General features: G+C 32.5%; 3 protein-coding genes across 7 annotated transcripts in view; 2 read left to right on the forward strand and 1 right to left on the reverse strand.

Annotated features, from left to right (window-relative positions):
- Window positions 1–10,647, forward strand: part of LOC133184182 (PH and SEC7 domain-containing protein-like) — a 36,075-nt gene extending 25,428 nt beyond the window's left edge. For 2 of the 5 annotated variants that reach the window (XM_061319098.1, XM_061319099.1), the window contains exons 12-13: window positions 6,048–6,088; window positions 10,429–10,647. In XM_061319098.1, coding sequence (XP_061175082.1) covers window positions 6,048–6,088; window positions 10,429–10,478 — 91 coding nt within the window. In that variant the 3' untranslated portion in view covers window positions 10,479–10,647. Of the gene's footprint in view, window positions 1–1,122; window positions 1,523–6,047; window positions 6,630–10,428 lie in introns of those variants that run through there. The other 3 variants (XM_061319101.1, XM_061319100.1, XM_061319103.1) reach the window with 3 other exon arrangements.
- Window positions 10,648–11,605: 958 nt separating this feature from the next.
- Window positions 11,606–15,404, forward strand: LOC133184191 (cleavage and polyadenylation specificity factor subunit 6-like). Its single transcript, XM_061319116.1, has 6 exons — window positions 11,606–12,026; window positions 12,164–12,234; window positions 13,414–13,471; window positions 13,767–14,215; window positions 14,598–14,642; window positions 14,891–15,404. Exons 1-6 carry the CDS (start codon window positions 11,697–11,699, stop codon window positions 14,946–14,948), a joined length of 1,011 nt encoding a protein of 336 aa, XP_061175100.1. The 5' UTR covers window positions 11,606–11,696; the 3' UTR covers window positions 14,949–15,404.
- A 367-nt stretch (window positions 15,405–15,771) lies between these two features.
- On the reverse strand, window positions 15,772–17,570 carry LOC133184491 (uncharacterized). The gene is made up of 3 exons (XM_061319579.1): window positions 17,513–17,570; window positions 16,139–16,279; window positions 15,772–15,920 (listed from the first exon to the last, which is right to left on the reverse strand). Exons 1-3 carry the CDS (start codon window positions 17,568–17,570, stop codon window positions 15,772–15,774), a joined length of 348 nt encoding a protein of 115 aa, XP_061175563.1.
- Between the last annotated feature and the right edge of the window lie 1,236 nt (window positions 17,571–18,806).

The following is an 18,806-nucleotide window of genomic DNA, read 5'->3' on the forward strand; positions in this document are numbered from 1 at the left end:
CAAATATCATCTCATACATAGACTGCATATATGTATATAGAGAGATTCATTTCAAAAGCCTTTTTGATATTGGATTTCTTTCATCAAGTTGTCTCTATATTTTGGTTATACATGTATAAGCAAGAGGACCCAACAAGTGCTTGTTTTTGCAAATTTTCATACATGTATATCATTCAGTATAAGTCATGCTCACCCCTCAGGCAGATCTGTTAATAAGGCTGCTGTAAGGCACTTCCTTCATTTAGAATTCAGAACTTACTGGTATTTCCTCTGTAAAATACTGACCATCATATACTTCCCGTATTAAACAAAAAAGCTCAGTATTACTGGGGGCATTACACAAACTCATCTAAAAAACACTAATCACCATTAACTCATAAAAATCTCTAGTACAGACACGAAACATACGTTGTGAATTTGTATGTGGTATGGCCACCCTGTGTCTGTTTTTCAAAGGATCTATGTTTCTTGTATTTTAATATTTGTTGTTTATGTAGATCAGATTAGGGTTTATTGAGGGATTATGGGAATATTGTATTCTTTCAATCTTCCTTGTTATATATTTTAGCCATTTAGGGTCATTTTAGTACATACCTTTGCGATATTTGTGTGATGAAACATTTAATCAATCTTATTAGTGCTAAGATGTCGCAGAATCTTATTTTGTTTTGTTTGTTGGTTTATGGTGAAATGTTGAATGGAAAATCCATTTAAATAATTTAGTGAAATCCATTTGGAATTTGGAAGATTGTTTTTGCCAGTATTATGATTTTCTTTTGAGATTTGCAAAAAAGGCCTTTATGTAAGACAATCAGTTAGGGTATTGAAATGAAATGTTGCAAAGGCCTGCATGGTTCCATTATATGCCTTATGTAAAATACACATATACCAAAAAAAAAAAGCTGAATGAAATCCAGAATGCTGCCAATCATAATTGATAAAAAATACAACTTCCAAAATGCAAACTGCCTTAATTTTGAGAATGCAAGTGTGTTTAAAATTTGCCAGGTGTAAATGGCATGTAAGCTGTGCTTTACAGTGTATAAACCTTTATCAGTGTCATCATGTTTGTTCCATTGGTTACAAGACAAGATCGATTTTATGTACTTTTGCTTTTGACAGGGTCGAAGATTTTGGTACTCTTGTATAGTGTACGTATTGCAGTCTTGCCATATGTTAGAATGGTTTGGCCAGTTATATTTTTGGCAGATATTTAACTGTTTGGGTTTTGAACCTCATTTTATTACCCTCTCCCCTATTTAATTACAGTTTAAGCATGATCTCATTTTAATTTTGTTTATGCCCAAATAGTCCCTTTACCCTTTCTTACTAATGTCCAGAGAACAATGAAGGCATTTTTACATGTATTTTTATGTTATTTTGCATTGCTGAAATTTAGGGTCAAGTTTGGGCATTGTATACCAGTACCTCAAGTTGACATGTGATGAAATTCAGACACTTTTGCCCTTTACAATGCTATAAGCTTTTTTTGCTGGAGCTCTTGCATGAAATAAGCTTTTCCTAGAATTATTCAACTGCTAAGTCATTTTATATAGTATAGTTAAAATTTATAGTTAAGTATTTTGACAATATACCAGTAGTGCCAATTTTGGGAACTTTAGATGAAAGTTAAGTTGAAGCATTAGAATCTTGCAGAATGAAATCATTAATGAAACTTTTTTCAAAAATCTTGAAAAATTTTATGTATTTACAACAAAAGTTCAGAAAAGACATGTATTGAATACCTGTGTAAAAATACAGTTGATTGTCCCTAGTGGCTCTGTATGGTCTTTTTAATTTTTTTTCAACTTTTTTTACTTCAAAGGTTTTTTTTTTCCTGGGTAACTTAATTCTCGTATTTGCTTGTATTTGGCTGGATATATTCAGATTTACAACATTTTAATTTTAATTATTTCTCTTTCAATGGATACATTCATTAACCTTTTATATTATTTTTACTGCTGGAAATTTTTGTGCCATAAAGATTGAAAAAGACTATATTTAAAGCAAAATTTATATGCTATTATCATGGCTGTGCGAGATGGATTAAGTATTGATTTACTAAATTGTTGATGTCTGTGAAATCAGCTGTAGCTCTAGAAATAATAATCTCAAGTAGGATTATGATATGCTGCAGAACTGTAGCCCTCAGGGATAGATAATTTGGCCAGACATAATGTCTTTCTGAATTATCTGAGTGAGCTACAGATCTGCAGATAGTTTACGATTCTCTCACAGTTGCAATAGTTTGGAGAGTATCTGATAAGTCTACAGTTAGGTTACTGCAACTAAATCTTCCTGCATATTATTTTTAAAATAGGTTGTGCTTAACTCTTATAATGGAAATTTAAGATTTTTCAGTAAGATTTTTTTCAGATTTTGTCAGTTGAATATATCGATACTGAAATTAACAATGACAGCCGTAGTGTTTTGAAAAGGAGAATTTGGGCTAATTATTTTGTTCACTTGCATGAAAATTGATGTTGGATATTTTAAGACCCAAGTATTTCATCTGCTGAGGGTTGATTCAAAAGAATCATTTTGCAGCAGGCTCTTGCAGTAAAGTCTGTTGATACATGTATTTCAATCTCCATACCACCCCCCCCCCCCCCCAAAAAAAAATTCTAAGAGCTTCAAAAGATCAATACCTGGTATTAGTGGTGCACACACGTTTACATGAACATTCACCTAATCTTTATTTTATCCAGTAATATTTATTTGGATATATGTTTTTTTTTAAGGTTAAGTTGAAAAATTATTAATGGTAAGGGACAGGCAGCAGGTGTAATATTGTAAATAAATAAATATTGCAGGTGATATTAAAAAGCTACTTAAAATTAATTTTTTGATTCTCATCTTTTCCCTTTATATAAATGGTTAGGATAGTGGAATTTCTTTGGAAATTTACTAGAAATTCTTCATAATGAAGAAAAAAATGTTCTGGCAAAGAGAGAAAAGTCGTTGGATGCAGGTTATTTTCTTTATTTTCACACATCTAAATATGAAAATTAAAATGATTATAATTTATTCATACTTTATCCTTTCATGCCTCATTAGAAGGCATTCAGTATAAAATATATACTATTTTTTAACCAGCACAGTTTCAGATTTGAAAGTTCATGCAAATAAAAAAAAAAAAAAAATCAGATATTAAATATTTCAAGTTATTATGAGCCAAGGGGTTCAGAAGTGAGGAAGTCTGAAAATTAATTTTATATGACCTAACTTAATAAACTAACAAAAAAAGGGTTAAGGTTTATCTTAATTTTTGTAGAATGGCCAAAGTTTTTCTCCCGAAATTTCTTTTCTGTGTTGTTAATGATTTTAGTTTTTATCACTTATATAGAAAGCATTATTTTAGAATAAAGTTTAATGTCATACTGAGATACAGTATATTTTATATACATGTATTTTTGTGTCTGTCTGTGGGTTTTTAAAACTGTTATTTTTTGTTGTTGTAACTTATTAGTTTAATGATTCTGTGTTATTCCATACCTCTGTTTTCATGGTGAATCACATTTACATATCACTATGTAAAAGGGATTTTTTTTTTTTAATACTGACCATGTGTTGATGATAGAACACTTATGACTGATGCAATTGTGTGAATAAATATGGAAAATCATCCAAAATCTGTGCATGCTTTCTATCCTAAACTAATGCATTCATTATAAATGTGTGAATTTTTCAAGTCTGTCCCTTCACCAAAAGCTATACTAGACATCCATCTGGGGATGTTTTCCCTTGGATAACACCTAAATGAAGAATCTTGTGTGAAGAATTTGGTTAAACTTACATTCTCACATTTTGAAGAAAAAAAAATATTTAGATGATTGAAACTTGCTTTGCATATGATATGTCACATAAGCATAGACTGTGACCATTTGGAACTGGATGAACTGCATTCTGGAATTGGAACAGACTGAGACCTTGTGATTGCATTGCATGATGGGATTTTGTGAAGATGGTGCAGGGAAGGTCTATTTCACCTGGAGAACTGAACCAGTTAATCAGTTTAACAGAGAACTGGATACAAGTAACAGATTAAAGCTAACATGTATTTCCTTTCTAATGTTTAATGAACATTTCTAGGTTCAAAACTTTTAACTAACAGGTAACCTGGTGTTTGTTGCATGTGTTGTATGTGTTTTGGTATGCATGATTCACGGCACTGTATCTGGGTATAAAGCTTTGGATGAGTGTAGAACTTTATACATATTTTGTAACCTTGGCATAGTATTATCAACAGATTGCCAGGAGTGATTGACTTAACTGCAGAACTGTAAATGACTTGACTGGGATTCTTTTTCAAATCATCTTACAAGCATTGACTTCTCTCAATATCTGAAAATGAGAGCATCTTACCTAGCGAAGATGATTTGATATATATGCAGTCAACTCTTATTATAAAATATCTAGAGTATAAAAAGGTGACAGTTTCTGCAACTGGATGTTTAGTATCTTGTATTTAAACCTACCTGGTATTTACAGTATATTTATAGCATTTTCTGTCATAAGCTATTAACTTATGTAGCTGAATAAGTAGTTCATTATATTTCAAAATAGAATTTTATGTAGTGTAAATGTACTTAGAAATATCAGTCATCATATCAATTATATGAGGCATATGAGCATGATTTTAAATTATAAAAGGGTTTATTGAATCCATTACATCCAATAGCAAGGTTGTATATGTAGACATATTTTCTCTCACTATAGTCTTATTGGACTACATGTAAGTAAGATCGAAGGGAATTCTAATCCAGAAACATAAGAAATGAAGTTTCAAATAAAGAAGGGTTATTATAATATTTACAAGTTTTAAGTTAATGTGATATAAAATAGCCAGGTTGTGCTAGCTGAAAAGTTGAATTATTCTTTTGATAATTCCAGGGAGAAAACATCAAAATAAAAAAAATATACAATTTCAGTCATATAACTCATTGAAGGCAGTAGTGTACTAGTAATTATATTTTGAAAAAGAAATCATTTTCACTGGTTATAAGCACTATTAATAATTTGTATAAATGTAAAATTTAAAACGACAAAGATCAATATTATTATTTTATCATTAGTGTTTGAAAGCCTTTTTTTTAATTGGTAAGCACAATACTATATTCTCCCTTTTAAATGCCTCTGCCCCTGTAAGTGCCCCCTGAAGTATTTGCCCATTGTCATAGAATTAAGACCCACCCTCCCTGCATTACCTTTACTTATATAAGTGTCCATATCTGAAAGTCCTACCTTCAAATCCAATAGAAAATTGGTATGTCCAATAAAATTGACCATGACATCAGTCTTTGTGACTGGAGTGAGTCAGATTGACACAAATCAAGAAGATTTCGTCATGTTAAAAATCATTTAATGCTCTGGACTAGAGTGTAAAAATTTTCACAGAAAGGATTCCATTATAAATACAAAATATCCACCCCCCTTTTTGCAATTTTCATAGCACATGGGGCACTTAATAGGGAGAATACAGTATTTCTCTTGACTTCAAAAATCTACAATACTTGCTAAAAAGATTAGAAAAGTTCTATTGTAAAAAGATTTTTGTGAATGGTTTCTAATTAAAATATTAAAACTTTTTGGTATGGGTTACTTGAATTCTCTTTTGAGAATTTCAGTGCATTTATGATCACAAATTATTTGGAGAAAAGATAAGTATTCTAGAAAAGTTGTTTTGATATGATATGTTGTGGGGTTTTCTTTGTTTAAAAAGCATGCATTTTGTCTGTTTGAAAACTTACCGATTAGTGTTAAACAAAATGTGTTTTAAGTTTAAGCTTGATATTTGTGTAATCATTCATTATTTTGTTTAGGTAATATATTTGCAGACGTATATTAGAAAGTATGAATGCATGCTTTTAGAATACTTTTCAGATGAAGTAATTTGAAAGAAATACTTTATTTTGTTCTTGATAATGTTGAGTTTGAAATATATTTTTTTATTTTTAAAAATTTATAAATATATTTAGACCATTTTCATTTAAATACTTGAATGATTACCAAACCATTTTTACGATTGCACCATTTTCTCTCTGCAGAAAAGACGTAGAAGAAAACTCCCACGGAGGCCTAGTTAATGGCGAGTATATAAACTTGGAGTCTGCTGTGACCCACCTCTAGCCCACACACTTGTCTCTCAACTTACAACTTCAAGTCATCTACAACTCAACCAAATTAATCCCACTTTGTACAGTAACTGAACACACAAGAATTTATCTGTGATCTTCTGCACAATTTATGTGTGCACATTTTTTATAAAAGACCATTTAGGCATATAAATACCATATTATTTTTGGTATAATATGTGAGGGAGGCCCTGTAATAGGCTCGTAGTGGTTCAGCAGGCCCTGCACCTTAGCTTGTGTTGTGTTTTTTTTTTCCAAGACTTGGGACGTATGATGCTGCTTTGCATAGTCAAGTTCATATCTGGTGCTAGTGATTATATATCAGCTGTTTTAATGTTAGTGCATATTTCATTTAACCTTATTAATTTTCCATATCTGATGTATTAGTTTAGCACACCTTTTTTTTGAGAGAAAATTTGTTATTTTATTCCTTGTATTGTCAGTGTTTTATTACAATTGCCAATTTTATCCATTAATAAAGATTTTAAAATATTCGTTGTATACATGTTGTAATCAGAGTTTAACAATCATTGAAGACCATATCAAAATTCTATGCACATATTTCCTATAATAACTTTTTGACGTGTGTATATATCTAATACTCAGGTAAATATATCACCATAGATGCCACAATCAATTGGCAGTATGGTTTTTCATCCTGGAAATATTCCTTCTTTTTATTTAAGCCCATTTGCCTTTGTTTATACAGGCATTTCTCTTTTTTTTATTATTTTTTTTTTATAAGTAAAGGATGCAATTTTTCTCTTTGCAAGTGGGCACAAATGAAATTATAAGAAATTTTCCAGGATACCATATGATGTTATGGTTTATAATCAATCTTCTTGAAAATTCATCAAGTCCGTTTATTAAAACTCATTCTGTATAATGAAGAAGGTGAATCAGATTTTATATAATACAGTGTATATATATATATATATATATATGCTAGATTTTTATCCAAATTAGATAACACAATCAATCCATTTTGATTCCTCTTGGACTTAACAAGTACTGAAGATTGGTTGTACTTGGCATTATATATCATGGTACCACTTAGATTTTGTTGTTTCATTTATTGCAGCAATAGTTTGCTCTTGTATGTTTCGCTTTGATGTTAGGCTTAGATGTATCTCGGCTTGAGATTTTCAAGCTTCAGAGCATTCACCCACCATTAAAGCGTGAAACATGCAGGAATGATGCAATACAGCTATTGCTGTAATTGTTGAAATGGCAGTACCAAGGTTGTACTGTGATAAGGGTATCTGCAGGTGATATTGTTCCCTCGGAACATGTTTTACAGGTATTAGTATTTGGTTGAATCAATGGGATGATGACCTTACCCAATTTTATTGGCAAATTGCTTTTTAAGCAGACTTAAATAGTTGTCAAAGAAAGTTACATTTGCAGTTATTTTACAATTTTATGGAAATCTGTGGTCTTGTTCCACAAACATTAAATAATTTTCAGAGATTTCTCACTATCCATGCATTTATAATCAGTTAGCTTATATATATTGTAGTTTTATTATAGTGCTGGATTGGTGCTCTCACGTAAGTTATTTCACTGACAATAAATGACCATAATATTAGGGTAAAAATTACTAATTGTTTGAATTTGTGATTATAAATCACAGAAAAGTCATCTATATCAGTAAACAGCACTAAATGTGCAATTTGTTACAAAAATCTGACATATAATCCCAAGAACTGTATTTTCTATGATAGAAATATTCGAGTTTAAGAAGGTATGAAGTTGAAGGGTTTCAAAATTCAACAGCAATAGAATGCACTATGAGAAATAGTTACAAATGAATTCTTTTCAGTTACATGAATGGAATTTGTTTCAAAGAATAAAAACGAGAATTCATCTATCCAAGTTATCATAGCTTACTTTTATAAAAATAGGAGTTTCAGTATAATTATCTAGCACATGGAGAGAAATACATAATGTTTTCACATTTTTAGCCCTACTGGTCATTGACTAGAAGAGCTTATGCAATAGTAACGTGTCTGTTGTCCGCCTGTCTGTCCATAAACAATTTCTCAAAACACTACCTCTCCTAGTTTTGGTCTGATTTCAATATAACTTGGCACAGAAGTAGACTACACTAAGATGCATAATCCGGTACATCGGTTTTTAATTTTGATGAACCATGTTGCCATGGTTACTAAAAAGTAGAAATTTATGTGAAATTCCTATTAAATGCTACTCCTCCTACAGTTCTGGTCTGATTTCAATATAACTTGGCAAAGAAATAGACTACACTAAGATACATAATTTAGTATGAGAGTTTGATTTTGATGAACAATTTTGCCATGATTACTAAAAAATAGAAATTTCTGTGAAATTTCTTTAAAATGCTACTCCTCCTACAGTTTTGGTCTGATTTCAATATAACTTGGCACACAAGTACACTACACTAATTAAGATACATAATTAAGTGCATCAGTTTTTGATGAATGATGTTGCCATGGTTACTAAAAATAGAAATTTCTCTAAAACACTTTTCCTCTTACAGTTTTGGTCTGATTTCATCTAATTTATTACACAAGTAGACTATAATAAGAAACATAATATAGTGCATCGGTTTTTGATTTTGATGAATGGTGTTGCCGTGGTTAAAAATGGAATTCCTTTAAAATGATACTTCTCCTACAGATTTGGTCTGATTTCAATATAATTTTGCACACAAGTAGACTACTCTAATATACATAAATAGTGCATCAGTTTTTGATTTTGATGAACGGTGTTGCCAAGGTTGCTAAAAATAGAAATTTCTGTGAAATATTTTCCAAATGCTACTCCTCATACAGTTTTGTTCTGATTTCAGTATAACTTGGTACAAGGTAGATAATACTTAGATACATAATTCCTTGCATGGGTTTTTGAACAGTGTTGCCATGGTTTCTAAAAAAAATAGGAATTTCTTTGAATCTTTCAAAATGCAACTTCTCCTACAGTTTTGGTCTGATTTCAGTATATCTTGGCACACAAGTAGACTACACTGAGATACATAATTTTATATCAGTTTTTGATTTTGATGAATGGTCATGTCATGGTCACTAAAAATAGAAATTTCTCTGAAATACTTCCAAAGGACTACTCCTCCAACAGTTTTAATCTGATTGCAATAAATCTTGCCACAAAGAGACTAAACCAAGGAACCGTTATTCTATTTATTGCTGTTGCATAGTTCAAGTAAAAGTGCTAATTTTCTCTTCCTTTGTTATAAATACAAACCAATAGAGCTACAGTCTCATCAGAGACTTTTTTTTTTTTAAAGTAAAATAACATCTATTCAAATAAGTTGAACCTGAGGAAAATGTTACAATTCAGTTTCAGGTACAATCAGTGAAAGTAAATGGTCAGAGAGAAAAAAAAGTTCACAAAACAATTGGAACTTTTTATTTAATCAGTTTTTATTTTATTTTGTTTTGTTTTTTGTTTAGTGTTTTTTTTTTTTTTTTGGGGGGGGGGGGGGGGTTGTTTATTGGTCTTCATCTTTAGTAAATGATAAACACCTTTAAGATATAAAAGTATCACCTGGAGATAACTGGGGGTATCAGTAGTTTAGTTTATTATATTTACAGGTGGAAGTAGAGGGGAAGAAAGGCAAATGAAAAAAAAAATGAATTATCATATATGTAAAGTAGAATTAGTACATGTAGTGAAAAGACTTGCAGGAGAAACTGAAAGATTTGATCAGAAAAAGGAAAAATTAAGAAGACAAAGGAAAATTATATACATATATATACCTTGCATTTTGAATTCAGTTTCCTGTTTTCAAAATTGAATGAAACATTTGAAAACTGGGTTATTTAATAATCTGCAGAAACCTAGAAACTACCAAACACACTCATAATACAAAACAAATTAGGTATTACATTTTGTATTGGGATGCTTAAATTTATGAATTCCTTTGTTGTGGCAATTTTAAGAAAGAATGAGCTTGTATATAATAGTTATGATTAGAAGTAAAGATAATTGATGTCTGTCATGATCTTTGAAATGTTCACTTAAAGATTGGCTTTAAATATGGAGATATTAGTACAGATTGTGGTTGTCAAAAGCAGGCTTTTAAAATTGAAAATTTAAATTTAAATATATAACTATGTTTTACTGTATAAGCTAATTATAATAAAACATGTATGTTTTACTGCAAATGATCAAAAATGAAACTGATTATTTAAAAAATAAAGTATAGGAGAATTGTTTATTAAATTCAAATCATACCAAATTTATTAATAAAAACTATTATATGACATGATTATTTTTACCATTTTTGTACTTTCAGCAAGAGGACGGCGGCCGCGACGTCAGGTGCTGATAGAGTCCTCCATCTAGTCACTCAGGAATTTTATCTATCATTTGTCATATATTAATAAATTTAATTTGTGAATTTTCAAATGTCAATTGAATTCAATTTTAAATGCATGTCTTATAAGTTCCTGCTTTATATTAAGGTATTAAATATAACAAGTATAGTTTGATGTAAAAAGAAATAAATAATTGTATGTATATACAGAATAGACAAATTATAAATATATGAATTGTTCAAGCATGTAATTAAATTTTATGGAAGGGATATTTGAATTTGTGTTTTCTTTGTTGTATATACAAGAGAAATATGCCAGAGTAGCTGTAGCTTGATCTGACTTGTTTTGAAGAAGGATAATTATAAGACAACTATGTGTGTTTGGGAAAGTGATACAGATATACCTGGTATTGCATATTTCAGAAATAAATCAATTGCAATAAATAAAATGCAAAGTTGACCATAAAATAACAAGGAAAAGATGAAATTTGAAGTAAGCATTATATCTTTTTAGTTACCCTCACTAACCAAACTTGCAAAGGAAAAAAGAATGAACTTATAATGTATGATCTTGAAACTGCAGGCCAGAAGGAAGCAATTTCATTGGGGGGGGGGGGGGGGCACAGACAAACATTTTTCAGTTGATAGTTAAGGGGGCACTACCAAAAATTTCCTGTCAAGCAGAAAAAAAGGTCATCAGACATTTTTGTTTTGTTGAGGGAGCACAAGCATATGGTATCTGTGTTTACTATACTAATCTATATAACGGCAAAATTATTGGATCCCCCCCCCCCCCAGTTCCTACGGCCATGAACTGTGAATATTTTGGGCTTCTCAATCTATATATTTTGATAGAAGCGTTTTTGACTTTTTTCCCAGAATGTTGAAAAAATTTTTAGCACTTACTGGTATTTGATTTTTCAGTGGTTTAAACTGAGAAATTTATAGTTTATGTCATATTGTAGCATTTATGAAGTGATTTTTGTGTAAACTGTATTTATGCAGGGACCTTAATATAAAGGTTTTTAATTAGTCATTTTATAAGGTATACTCGGATGTATAGTTGAGAAATATGCCTTTCTATTCGGTTTTTTTTCCACAATTATGACCCCTATGAGCTTCCATAACCTGTGCTCCAGGTAAACATACATTGCGCATGCCCCAGGTGTGACTCAAACTTCGAAGTTTTTTTAACGGAAGTGAAGGTAAAGTAAATCGGAAGATGCTATAAACAAGAATATTTTACCATGAAGGAGAAAGAAATAGATAAGGATACGGTTATTGCGTATCATGACTTTGTCCAGCATCAAATCAGGGGAGAATTAAATGGCATCTTCCTGGGACCAGGGCGATTTTACGCCCAGATCGCGGTGGCTAGTTTTCTTGCTGGAGTCATTTCCGCTATTGTTGGAATTCTAGTGATAACGCTACGAACTCGTCATGTATACCTCATTTCTTGGGATGATCAGTTCCTTGGACCATTTTTCGTAATCCTTGCATTTATGCTAGCAGGATTTGCCGCAGCCCTGGTTGTGCAGGCCAAAAGACGAGCCAATGCCTATAGACGCGATCTAGTGGTAAGTTTATAACCATATACACAGAGGGAATGGTAAAGTATCTTTGAGACTACTTACTGCAGATCATTTTGATGAGAATGAATGCAAAGGTTATGGATGTCCATTGATTCTATAATCAGTTAATTTATATTTTTCAGTTCCGTCCCATCGGTGACTATGGTGTTGCAGTGTGCCACAAGAGCAGGCTCGTTTTCGAACAAACTACAAGGTAGACCTAAAATCAGAGTAATAGCCTTTCTTAACAATGTGGCCTGCTAATAGACTAAATTGTGTATTATTATAGCAAGAATAATTGAACTGTGTCGTAAGACAAGAGAAGCCTTCCCTTTAAACCAGGTCTGTAGAACAAAGTAATTTTTATATACAGAACATATTAAATTATTGGCTACTGTGGGTAGGTGCACTTGTTTTCTATCTTATTATATTAAGAAATATTCCATGTGAAGGTGCACATTGAATGTCTCTATCCGCAGTGGCGGATTTAAGAGGGGTGCACCCGGCGCCCCCCCCCCCCCCAAATTGTTAAAGTTGGCGTAAATCATCCTTTCGTTGAGAAAATGTAAAAATGTCTACTCGGGAGACCTCATTTTTACCCTACAAAATCTCTAGAAACCAGGACCTTATGGGGGCTTTGCCCCTTGGACCCCCTCAAGATGGCCCCAGACCCCCTGCCTACTTTTGGCACCCCCTCTAACTTCAATTCCTGGATCTGCACCTGATCATTTGCAGATCCAGGAATTTTTTCCAAGGGTCTAGCTAGCCCAGTCAAAGAAAATTTGTCACCCAAAAATTTCTTTGACAAGCAAAAAAAAAAAAAATCCATTTCCCAAAACGTTAAAAACACCTATTTCCTGGTGGTGATGGTGGGGTTCACGTTTTCTAGGGGGGTCCAAAGTCATTTTTTATTTGTGTCAGTATATACTTTTAATAACTGCAAATTGCAGGGGGGTCCGGACCCCCCAACCCCCCCTCTAGATCTGCACATGTCAAGTTATTTCTATCAAGTCCTTCAGTATCTATGTTGAAACCAACACATTAACACAAGTCTTGTGTTAGTGCATATCTGGTTTGGTCATGGATATTCTACCGCATTTCATGATATACAATGTAGACCTAATATACCCAACATAGTGAGGAGTTAAATAGGCATCTTTACCTACTGTCCAACCCCTTTCCATTTGGAAATGAATATTATTTACCAGTAAATTAAATAAAAATTAGACCCAATATAGAAATTCTTATTAAGCTTTGTCAGTTAGAAAATTCTGTTGATTTACTTTTATATATTCATCAACCTAAATCTATATGTTTAAAATATAGAAACTAAGTTGCCTCATTAATGGAAACATTTTTTGAGTATTTTGTAAGTTTTAAAACTTTTTTTTAGGGAACAGCTGAAATCTGGTACAGCTCCAAAGAAACCAACAAAAGCAAAACCCTACCAGGTATTTACCTACAGTACAAACAGAATTATATACAATTTTTATTTAAAATGTTCTTATGGTTTGTTTCATACAACTGCCTCAAGGATAGAATATAGTTTCACAAATGTTTATGATATTTGGCAATGGGTGTATCATTATATGACAATGTGGTGTATACCTTCACAACCCACGTAAGTGATCTCCAGACTCAGAGTCGTATTGTTTTCGAGGAATAAGAGTTCCATGCAATTTTTTTCTATCTTTTATCTTCTGATATTTGAAATGTGGATTTGTAATTTTTTTCTGTGTTTTGCAGCCTATATCATACACCACCGATGGAAGGCCACGAAGGGGTCCAGGTCCTCGTCCAGGTGGGGTAGATAACAGGGGCTATGGAGAACCTCCTCCATATGATGGAAGACGAGGTCCTTCTGATGGCAGGAGACCTCCTCCTGATCGTAGAGGTCCCTCAGGCCGTCCTAGGAATGGTCCACCAGATGATAGAAGAAGATATGGACCTCCTCGAGGAGAAGAGGGCCGTCCACCTCCTTATGGATTCAGGGATCCAGGAGCTAGGAGACCTCCTCCTGATGATCGATACAGAGATGGTCCTCCCAGGGAAAGAAGAGGACCCCCACCTAATGACAGATACAGGGATGGTCCACCCCCTAATGACAGATATAGGGACGGTCCACCCCCTGATGACAGATACAGAGATGGTCCACCCCCTGATGATAGATACAGAGGCCCCCCACCTGATGACAGGTAGAATCTTATTTAAACTGGGAAACAATTAAGCTCTTCCTATATAGTGAAATACTGATTGTTTAAATAGAGTGTCAACTCTGAACAGATGATTGGGACTTCCAACACACTTGAACATAGCCATGGTATTTGAGATGTCAAAGTACAAAATACCAAAGCTACATCTCCTTTTTATGTTACTGTCAAGTTTAGTTCATTTTACATGAATATCAAAATTGTTTAAATAGTGAGATTTTTAGGCAATGTAAAGGTCACTTTTCTATTTTAACAATGATTTTGGTTCACCAGTCTTGTGTTTTTTTACACTCTGACATTGGAAAGCCACCCTGTTGCTGGGTTAAAAAAGACATATATCTGAACTATTATTGTTTTTGCTTAACAGGTATGCTGAGATGGACAGAAACAGACGGCGACCTCCAGATGATAGGTATGTGTTTGTTTTAAATAGGAAGAGTACACTAGTGGGTGTTTATTTTCTTGGTAGAAATGTCTTACACAGTACCTATAGGCCTAAGTTAAGAATGACCATTTACAGTTCAAAATTTTGTTGGACAATCGTATTAAAATGATTTCTGATTTGTTTTCAAATTATATTTTGTTATCAAAATACATTAATTATTAGCTGACTTCAATATATATATTGACTTATATGCTTTCTCAATTTTCTTCCCCCAGGAACATGCCCAAAACAAAACTTGAAGACATGCACGAAGGAGATGAATCTTCGTTCTAAGCATTCCTAGTTTCTACATTCTCCATTCATCATGTATTCTGTGCCATTATTCCATCATATAGCCTGGATCAACTTCAGCATCGTATCAACTTTACAGTTTCTACACAGATCACTATAATCTTGAAAGAATTTTATTCATGTCAAAAGTGGCTATATTGTAGGGAAGCATAAACACATATTTATCTTTAGAGTATTTGAAAGTGATCAATATATAAATGTACAAGTTAGGATCTGAACTCTGATTGTTATTTTTGAGTAAGGTGAGTGGCAACATTTTAACATTTTGAGTAACATTCCTGTCACATAAATCATTATGTACATTCATTTCAATATAGTAGGGAATTATATTTTGATATTTTATAATATGAACTTTATACTGTATTTTATGTAATTTTATGCAATGTATATAAGAATGGACAACCTTTACTCCTAAAATAAATTTTATAAATACCAGAATATTCCTTTGTAATTAAGAGTCTTATGGGGATACAGTAAAACATGCTTATAATGAACACACAATAAATTCAAGCTTACAGTGATTTTCCTTCCCCATGGATTAAGACAGAGACATTGTGAACTAATCAAAATCTATAATCAATACATGTATAATGAAGCAAAAATGGTACATCCCTGGCACTTCACTATAGCATGTACGTTCTGCTATATTCGTATACCAGAAGAATTTCTCAAGCACTTTATAGCTTTGAATTTAATTATATTTCAAAAGAGAACATAAAGTCTGAATAATTCAGAGGAAAATATATTGAGTTATTTTATTGAAGAATAAATTTTCAAATGTATAATCGGAAATTTTATCAAAAAACTATTGTACAATTGTAGAAGTTTTAGGTTCGAAGCATCCACAGAGTTCTGGGTGGAACACAGTCCCAAAGGAGCAAGCTTTGTAATTTACTATGTTGTTGACAAAGAAGGCAAACTTGTCTACAGAAGAAGTAGCATACAGCTTACAACCTGTAACAGAATAAAGCAAAATGTACATCTTGTCTATCGTAGAGTAAAACTGCATTTATTTCCTTAGTAAACAGCTTAATCCCCCCTTTCAAGAATTTTCATGATGGCTTGATTTGTCTAAGTTTTTTTTTCATTTGTTCCCATTTTTTAACAGAAGATTAAAGGAAATGGGAAAATCATTTTTGGCTTGGTAAATATTAGTTGAAACCAGAACTCACCAAAAATAAAATCGGAGCATGAACATGTCTGTGCACTGTATGCTGTGCCTTTAGCACAATTCATAACAATCCACAGGCCACTGGGATGTAGAGACTCATAGAAGTTGAGGCCAGGTATTCCCCTTATATAGGTACAAGGATCTACAAATTAATTTGATATATCCATGTTATTTTTGTCTACAATAAAAAAAATTAGTCCAGTCAATTTAGCAAAAATATGGGTATTAAAGGTTGTACTGCACCTATGAATGTTGTAATAAATAGTTTGAGACACTTCATGTAGAAAAATGCACCACCATTTACTAAATTGACAAGAGTTATGCCCCTTTCCCATAGAGTAATTTTCATAGAAAATTTATAAACCCCAGATAATGCTTTCCTTTCATATGATTTTGTTATAATTTTATTACATTTATTTTGTGCATTCAAAAGTTTATTCATAACAAAACAAATTGTGTGTAAAGAATATACAATTCGTAATATGGGAATTTAAATAAGGGTTGGAATTTACAGTGAAACAGGTGTCAGAATAGACAGTTTTCACCGCATGTATAAATACATAGAGAAAAAGTAAATTCATAAAAGATTGATCTGCTTCAAAATAAAGCCAACATTTCCTTAACTTCCCTGCTGACAAATACTTACAGGACAACCAATGTCTGCAATAGAACAAATAATGAAAAAAGATACTATCAGGTACAGCACTGTTTTTCAATGTGCATGTGGGGGGAGGGGGGGGGGCAAAAATGTCTAGGAAAAAAACTGAGACGAGCAAAAAGAAACAACAAGAATTCTGTGAGCCAATGCTCATTAGTAATACCCCTGCTCTGATGTGAACAAATGCTCTCATGAATTCCACCATATGGCATGCCTAAACAAAGAGTGTGCTAAAATTTCAAGCATCAGCAATGAGTAGTTGCTGAGAAAACTGCGACGAAATTTTGACACGGACAGACACTGAAAAACAGGAAGTTGACATCATATTTGTACAAAAATAAATTCCACCATATGGCATGCATAGACAAAGAGTTTGTTAAATTTTCAAGCATCAGCAATGAGTAGTTGCTGAGAAAACTGACGAAAATTTGGTACATATAGATGCATGGAAAAACAAAAAGTTGACATCAGATTTGTACACAAATGAATCCCACCATATGGCATGCCTAGACAAAGAGTGTGCTAAAATTTCAAGCATCTGCGAAGAGTAGTTGCTGAGAAAACTGTGACAAAAATTTGTTATGGACAGACAGACACACAAAGGTAAAACAGTATACCCCCTCTCCTTTGGAGAGGGGGTATAAAAAAGAATTACAATTAAAAGGGTTTTTTTTTGGGGGGGGGAGGGGGCAAAAAGTCTCTTTACAGTATACTCACTAACAGCTGCCCAGCCTGGTGCTGCAATCATCAACAGTATTAATCCAAGTTTATGCATTGTGAGTTAAATATTATTGTGAACTAGTAAACACAAATTTGTATATATATATATATCTTTCCAGTTTGATTTCTAACGTCATGAACCACCTGTATGCATACTATATGTGATTGTTTTCAACATATTTATTAGAAATTCTACATTAATTAACTCTATGTGATGATAAGATTGAGTGAAAACTTTATTTAGCAATAAAATTCTGGAACTGATAAAAGTCACAAACTTTGCCTACAGTGTACCATCTGTTGTTTATGTTTAAATACAGGTGCGTATCAAGGCAGATGGCCAGTGTTACCCTAATAAATAAAATTCTTAATTATTATAAACCATCTTACAAATATCAAGAGGCTATGGGATAAATTCTAGAAGCAAATGTTTTCCTTTATTTTAAGCTCATCTGAGCTTTTTTGTTTCTTCTCAAGGGAACATGAACTTCTGATTAAAGTGTTTCTGTTGTCTTTCAGTTTATAATCAATTTTCCATATTTTGCCTTCTTGATTTCAAACCATTTGGGAAACTTCAACCAAATTTGGCAAAGACATCTTTGAATAAGGGGAATTTAAATTTATACGAATGAAAGTAACATTTTTCTTTCTATGAAAAGAACAATTGAAAATAGAGCTTGTCAAAAAACCTCTAGAACCAGGGGACCAGCAATTACGATATCTGGGTTAACACACACACACATTCCCTTTATGTAAAACTTTCAATAACCTATTATGGCCTCAAATGGTCCCTGGGGACATTATTTTATTAACTTGAAACTACGCAATATGTTGTGACCAACTCCTTGGTTCATAGATTTGTTCAAATCAACAGATCCTATATTTTTTTTCCCAAAAATATCTTCATGTGAAAGGGGTTGCAGCCCCTTACCTGAGGAAGTTAAGTATCCTTTACTGAAGAATGTTCTGTGCTTATGTTTGGTTAAATTTGGTGCAGTGATTCTTCGAAAGAAGTAAAAAAAAAAAAAAAAAGAAATGTTATTTAACGGACAGATGTACAACTTAACAGCTTTGGTCAGAAAAGCTAATTGGAGCTTCAGTTCAGGCAAGCTTGAAATCTCTTTAAGAAGAAAATACTCATTACACTGTGGCCCCAAGCCCTAGCTTGGAGTCACAATAGAAAAATATTTAACAAATGAATAAAAAATCTCAAATACAGCAGGACCATAGTGAGTCAAGAAGTAAAGTAAGCTGTTTTTTTTTTGGGGGGGGGGGGGGTTGACAGCATAAT

The sequence above is a fragment of the Saccostrea echinata genome, unplaced genomic scaffold, assembly GCF_033153115.1.
Source record: "Saccostrea echinata isolate AGI-Se365-2 ecotype Australia unplaced genomic scaffold, CSIRO_AGI_Sech_v1 ptg000010l, whole genome shotgun sequence".
Lineage (NCBI taxonomy): Eukaryota > Metazoa > Mollusca > Bivalvia > Ostreida > Ostreidae > Saccostrea > Saccostrea echinata.

Bases quoted from the DNA above. Each gene is read 5' to 3' on its own strand.
- LOC133184491 (XM_061319579.1), bottom strand. From the start codon at position 17,570: ATGCATAAACTTGGATTAATACTGTTGATGATTGCAGCACCAGGCTGG. The intron at 16,280-17,512 runs GTGAGTATACTG...ATTAATTTGTAG, and splicing joins ACCAGGCTGGGCAGCTGTTA to ATCCTTGTACCTATATAAGG. The intron at 15,921-16,138 runs GTGAGTTCTGGT...ATTCTGTTACAG, and splicing joins ATGCTCCGATTTTATTTTTG to GTTGTAAGCTGTATGCTACT.
- LOC133184191 (XM_061319116.1), top strand. From the start codon at position 11,697: ATGAAGGAGAAAGAAATAGATAAGGATACGGTTATTGCGTATCATGAC. The intron at 12,027-12,163 runs GTAAGTTTATAA...TATATTTTTCAG, and splicing joins CCTATAGACGCGATCTAGTG to TTCCGTCCCATCGGTGACTA. The intron at 14,643-14,890 runs GTATGTGTTTGT...TTCTTCCCCCAG, and splicing joins CGGCGACCTCCAGATGATAG to GAACATGCCCAAAACAAAAC.